Source organism: Amphiura filiformis, chromosome 3, assembly GCF_039555335.1.
Source record: "Amphiura filiformis chromosome 3, Afil_fr2py, whole genome shotgun sequence".
NCBI classification, from domain to species: Eukaryota; Metazoa; Echinodermata; class Ophiuroidea; order Amphilepidida; family Amphiuridae; genus Amphiura; species Amphiura filiformis.
The window spans coordinates 9,891,165-9,897,931 of NC_092630.1; the positions used below are offsets into that span (position 1 = coordinate 9,891,165).

Consider the following 6,767-nt stretch of genomic DNA (forward strand, 5'->3'; position numbering starts at 1 on the left):
ATATAATATTGAGTAATATTCTGTGATAAATATAATAATGCAAGATGATAACAGAAATGCTGTATATCGAGCTTGAAATGTCACGATAATTACGATAAATATATCATGGTCATTGATCGTGGTTTGTTTGCATCGCCATTTTGAATTCATAATACAGGTAGCTCAACACTAAAATCTCTTCACATTTGGCGTATTACGCCACGTGGTAGGCAGTTGCAATTGAAAATAAATGTAGACATTTGGTTGTGTGGGCCCTGAAGAAATTATCCCTGATGACGTAAATGCTGTTTTGTATAAAAGCCAGAACATGATTGGCTGATTATCATGTTGTGAATTGCAGATGATCCAATCACTGCATTGGTTAGAAACTTTTTATTATTAGCTAGTTTTGATTAATCGGTAGTATTGGAAATTGTTTTGTTGTAAATATGGAAGAGAGCTGGTCATGTTTTCGTGATCGCGAGTGTTTTCATGGTGATTAAATCTTCGGCCTATGGGCAATTTATGCAATCAATGTGAAGTTTCCGAGAAAATGGCGAAACTGTTAACTGTTTTTTGAAAATGAAATCATAGACAAATAAAAAACACAGACACATTATTTTGGGTACCGGTACTTTTATTGAGAATCTTCAATACAAAAATATGTAATTTTATTGCATAAAAAAACTGCTATGCACAATTTGAGAATTGCTGTACAAAACAAATAGTGCATAGCAGTTTTTGCGATGCAAAAATTATGCGGGAAGGAGAACCCTGGTGACATCGTTTTTGCCTCTGCGATTTGTATCGATTTATCAGCTTGACACTCTGAAAGCGGAAGTAAACATTGAGCATGTGTGAGAATCACTTTTTTGCAAAAGCGATAGAGTATATTATAAAACTCAATCGCCAGGCGATTACGATGCACCGCTTTGAAAGCTGTAATTGTGTACGGTACAAAAAGCCTGGTTAGCCTTTAAGTGATTGTATGTACATTTTTCTTTCTTTTTCAGACTATGCCCTTGAACCCTAAACCCTTTTAAATGGGTTAACAGGTAAACCAGTGATGGTAAAACTGAAATGGGGAATGGAATACAAAGGCTACTTAGTATCTGTTGATGGCTACATGAACTTACAGGTGAGATTGGGTTTTTTCCCCTTGGACAGGATCACAAGTAACTTACCTTTCTATCCTTGGTTTTACCAATGATTTGAAAGGAGCGATTACTGAATAGGGTGCAACTCGAATAGTCTTATTACAAGACTGACTGCTCTACCCTAACCGTAAATGAGGACTGGACTCAAGTCTAGCAAGTTGCACCCTATTTGGTAATCGTATTATTTTTAGGCCGAGTAAAATAATAACATGTCCGTAATATCATCAAGACAAACATGATGTTGGGTTCTGATTGGCTAATTGAATGAAATCATCATCCCATCTGAACCTCATTCGCCGATCAATCTGCGTAGCAAAGACGTATATCCTGTAATTTGTAACTTTAATACACATTTTGTATTTTATTGCTTTTAGCTTGCAAACACAGAAGAATTTATTGACGGCACATTTACAGGAAATCTTGGTGAAGTACTTATAAGGTGAGCTATGAATAAGTAGCACTGCATTTTTGGGCAGAAAAAACCTCCGATGTACTTATGGCCCTTGAACAAGTTTAAAACAAAACTGAAAGAGGTTATGTAGGAGTTTCATGACACATTGGAGGTGTTTCCTGCCCAATGACGAAGTCTGGTTTAAAAAGTCTTGTAAATCGGGTAACGAAAGGTCTTTGATTTTCAAAAAGAATTTCCGAGCATTGGCCGCAGGCCTGAAAACAGAGCATATGCAATCCAGGAAGCATATTCCATGAACAATTTTGGATTTGACAGGATATTTTTCCCGTACGTAAAAAGAGAAATGTTGCTGTCTGGGAGTGCAATCTTCCAAGGATTTTTGTCCAGATCTGGTCAGTTGTAAGGCATAAGCCATAGTGAAAATATTCAAAATAGATCTCTACACTTAGGTAAGAGCAAGAATTCTGTGTAGGGCAACAGTGAAATTGGGCTACAAACCATTTGGTCCCTGTTTGGGCTGTACTGTTGTTCTTATTGAACCAGGAGGTACATTTTTGACACAACATAGCTATTGGCAATTGATTAGTGCAAGCTTTTTTTACATTTATGAAACCCAAGAATGATATTTATTAGGAGTGAAATGCCATGGCTGGGTATGGCTGCATCCTGGCTTGATCAACATTGACATTATTTTTTGCAAATTTATGCCTTGTTCACATCATTTGAAGAAAGAAAATTAGTTCGTAAAATTCTGCAAATGAAGTCAGTACACAAAATTTTTGGAACTTCCGAACTTCTTTGCTGGTTCCTTGTTGTTCTCTAATAATTCCTCAGCCTTAGTGTTATATACTATTTTGAGTTTTCTTGCCTTATTTTATTGTATGGCATCAAAGTGGCAGTTTTGCAAGAGAAATTTTGTATTTATGATGGCAGAGAAGAACGGCACCTGTTAACATTTTGAAGGAGTAAACTGAACACAGAAGTGGCGTTCATGGCAGAATTAATCGTCTGACAATCACAACAACAAACCAGTAATCTCATTGGCCGATTATGCATCAAAGTGTTGGTCTGAGCGGCTCTCATGAAGGCAACACAAAGCTCCGCGTATACGCTTATTAGGGGCTCATGTCAGTTGGAGCAAAAGATTGCAACTGGTACTTCTCTAGAAACTAGTGGAGAAGATGATATTCATAGGTGATTTATTCTATATTCTTGTTCAACTCAACTTTTTTGGAGTGTTTTAACCATTATCGTCCATTCTCTTTTCTTGTTAACAGGTGTAACAATGTTATGTACATCAGAGGCGTAGAAGAGGAAGAAGAAGATGGGGAGATGAGAGAATAACATATGAACTGACAGACATTCCTTGGACTAAAATAAACTTAACACTGTTATGAGAGAGGAGCTCAATAATTGCATCAGGAAATTGCATTTAGTGGCAGACTTGATTGGCTGCCTTATTTGGTATACATTATTTGGCATAGATTATATTTGCATTTGAATTTCACCTCCAATTTTCTGTCTCCCTCTTAAATTTAAGTTTGTGAAGAAAAAAAATCTCCACAATAATCTTGTAAAATGGATGTATAAGAATTTTAAAACCATGCAATTTCTGTATGCCCCATATTGGTGAGAAATCTGTAGTTATTTGACAGCTGCTTGCAAAAGTTGGAGCACATGGTGCCAATTTCCTGGTGCAAAAATGCTGATTGGAATCAGCGTTTGAAGTTTACAGCTTCTCACATTACCAGCTGAAAGAACAATGTAGGAAGAGCACAGTTGGAGCTTCATTGAATTGTAAATAGTACTATTGTGTACAAACATTTTTGTATTTTATGTGTAGGATGTTTCAGACTAACCATGTGTGATATTATACCAAAATGGTAATTTGTAATTATTTGATCCGATCTGATCCATCCAGTGTAATGTCTAAATTTCTTGAAATTTTGAGCTATTATTGTTGGCTTGCTCAATAGTCAAACTCCTTCTAGTCAACATGTAGTCTGTCCAATTTGTGTATCTCACTTTCCTTATTTGCATCATTGGACTGTTCCAGTTTAAACACATACACCCCTTTGGAAGATATGACCTTAATCTTTCACACAGGGAGTGTGAATTTCAAATGGAGCTACTTTAATGGATGACTCCATTTGAAATCTACACCCTCTGTGTGGGAGTTTAAGGTCATATCTGTCATAGGGGGTGTGGTTTTTACCTGGAATAGCACATTGCACTGGTTGGATCAGGTCAAGTCTCATAATGAATTTTTTTATCATCTTGGAATCTATAAATAACTTGTTCATAAACTGCATGATGAAGTTTTTCAAAGTTGAGCAGGACAGGGTTAGAATTTTGTCCCAAAGTTAAACCAAAGTTAGAATCAATCTTTTTGCAAAGGAATTCTGCGGGAATCATTTCAATGGTTGAGAACCAGAAAGCCCAACTCACAATGAATTGAGGCTTTCTGGTTTTTCAACCTTCTAACATGTATTTGGTTCTTACTGTTATAGGTATCTACTGTGTAGCCCCATGAAAATTGACCAAGGATCAATATTGATTCACACAGATCGTGCATGACTCATTGCAAGAAACGCTTCGCAGATTCATGCCAAAATTCTAGCCCTACTGAAACAGTGGAACAACAGGATGGTCTTTATTTATTTCATTATTTGGTGAATGTTGTGAAAATCATGCAATATGTGAAAACAAATGGTTAGGTACTTGAAGAGAACTGGGGTTATGGTTGAACTTATGGTCCGGAGAGAAAGTAAGTGAAAATAGTCAAACCAGGCATTGGTACTAAACTGTTTCTCAGTAACACCAGACATTGGTAGCCATATTGTTGCGTACCTCACTGTAGCGTAAGAGAGAGACACACAATCAGGGAGTTAATAATAACAAAGAGTCTGAGCTTGTTAGGAATCCCTTTATTCTGCTGGAATCCTCAATACATGTAATACTTAACAATATACATGTAAGAGACAATAGAATAGCCACATAGATCCCTTTTGGGATATATGTACGTCCCAACTCCGGTGTGTGCTTGTACTTATATCATTGGGATAGAAACTACCTGGAAACCAGTTTGGTTTGGGGGTGACTTCTTGGCTTATTCTTTGAGGATGTGATATTCATCACACGCAAAGTTGTATGCATTCTTTTGAAAATAACTCTACTGTGACCAAAGTTCAAAATTAATTTCATTATGTAAGCCATGAGGTATTAGCTGTGTTGGTTATATCATATTATAGATATACCACCCGTGATGTCGTAAATCGGTACACTATCGTAAAAGTGGTCTTTATTCAGCAAGCTTACCTGTCACAGGTGCTATAATACGACATTGCCCCCGTGGGAAATCTGCAATCATCTCTAATATTCTATATTGTAAAGAGTTTATATTTAACTCGCTTGTAAGGCACATAACACACAGTTTCTTGTGAATTATTCTTTTCAGACCTGCCTTTGGTCCGATTAAGAAATGCACAATGAGTAACGTAACTGGAGGCTGACACGTTTTACTCAAATTGATTTGCTTGACATTGTACCATACTCTCTGGTTATCTGATGTATTCTGTAAGGTAGCTTTTAGTATGATGGTGCAAGTAATGTGTTTTATAAATTAAACAAAATGCTGAAACAAAAAGGTTTTTTTGCCGTTTCCTTTATTTGATGTGTTTGACACAATTTACAATAGGTATTTCAACTACCAGTAGATTAACATACTATTTCAGTTGAATTCTCTAATTAGAGTGTTTTTCGTATGCTGTGACAATCAAGCCCAAAGACTTGTACGAAGACTAATTTCAGTTTATGCATTCAAATTTTTGAAAAAAGACATGTTTCATTCTTATAACCAACCATTTAATTAAAGTTGCACAAAAAAGTGAAAATTAGAGCAAAATTTCGGCATATACTCAAGTTTTTGAATGCTTAGACTTGATTTTTGTGACTAGATTGTCAGAAAACATGCCGAAAGTGCATGTATTTGGCTCTTTTTTCAAGATATTAAGGGGTGGGGTATGAACGTTTGGACAGTATTTATTGTGGGACATTAGAGCACATCAGACATATCGAATTGCATTCTGAATACAAAGAATGTGCTGCTGATATCAAATAATTTTGATTTTTTGAAATTCGCAATGTAATACACATTTTATGGCAAATCATTAAAAATTGATATTTTTGATATTTAACAGTACTCGAAGTAAACTTTATAAATATGATGATTTATTCTTAAAGTGTATGTAGGTGGGATGAAAAGCCGACGATCAATTGAAAATTTTGACCTTTCGTATTGAAGATATGGATTTTTTTCCCAAAACACCAAAAAAAATGAGGTCTTATTGGGAAAAAAAAATCCATATCTTTAATATGAAAGGTCAAAATTTTCAATTGATCGTCGGCTTTTCCTCCCAGCTACATACACTTTAAGAATATATCATTAGATTTATAAATTTACTTTGAGGACTGTTATATATCAAAAATGTAAAAAATATCAAATTTTAATAATTTGTCATAAAAATAAAATTTGTATTGTTTCAAAAAATTGTGCCGGGGTTTCGTGAATTTAAAAAAAAGAAAATTATTTGATATCAGAAAGACATTCTTTGTATTCAGAATGCAATTCGATATGTCTGATGTGCTCTCATGTCCCACAAGAAATACTGTCGAAACGCTCATTCCAGATCCCTTAATAAAATAGTGAACTTTTTCTTTTATCTCCAGTTAGGACTAAATGAATGATTAGGATTGAGCTATATTTCATTGGCAGAACTTGATAATAATTTTTAATCCCAAAAAATAGTTCTGTATTTTTCAGGAATGGGGAGTAGTACCATACAAGCTCTATATTTAGAAAATGGTCTGCTACTCTAAAAAGTGGTAGATCAGCAAATATTTCTGCCACTACAAAGAGATGATGGAATTTAATATTGAATCAATAAGCATTTGAACTCTTTCTCAGCCCTTAGCTCATGTATTTGGTACTTCATGGTTTGAGAATTTTAATAAATATACAATAAACCTATCCAGAAAGCAAATAAAACTTCTAGTCTAGAGGAAACTCTCAAATTTGTGCTTGTATAAAATTGTTGGAGCATTTTTGAGTAAAAGTTGATAACCAAGCTATCTTTAAATTTGGATCTGTTGAATCAAAAAGTGGTGAGCAAGCGTTATTTTTAGTGTGTGACCCTCAAAATGACCCCAGGATTATACAG

General features: G+C 35.1%; 1 protein-coding gene across 1 annotated transcript; it reads left to right on the plus strand.

Annotated features, from left to right (window-relative positions):
- The first annotated feature begins 995 nt into the window (after positions 1-995).
- On the plus strand, positions 996-5,194 carry LOC140147997 (small nuclear ribonucleoprotein F-like). The gene is given in 4 exon segments (XM_072169819.1): positions 996-1,017; positions 1,020-1,117; positions 1,511-1,575; positions 2,826-5,194. Coding segments are annotated over 4 exon segments (252 nt in total). The 3' UTR covers positions 2,893-5,194.
- The last annotated feature ends 1,573 nt before the right edge of the window (positions 5,195-6,767 follow it).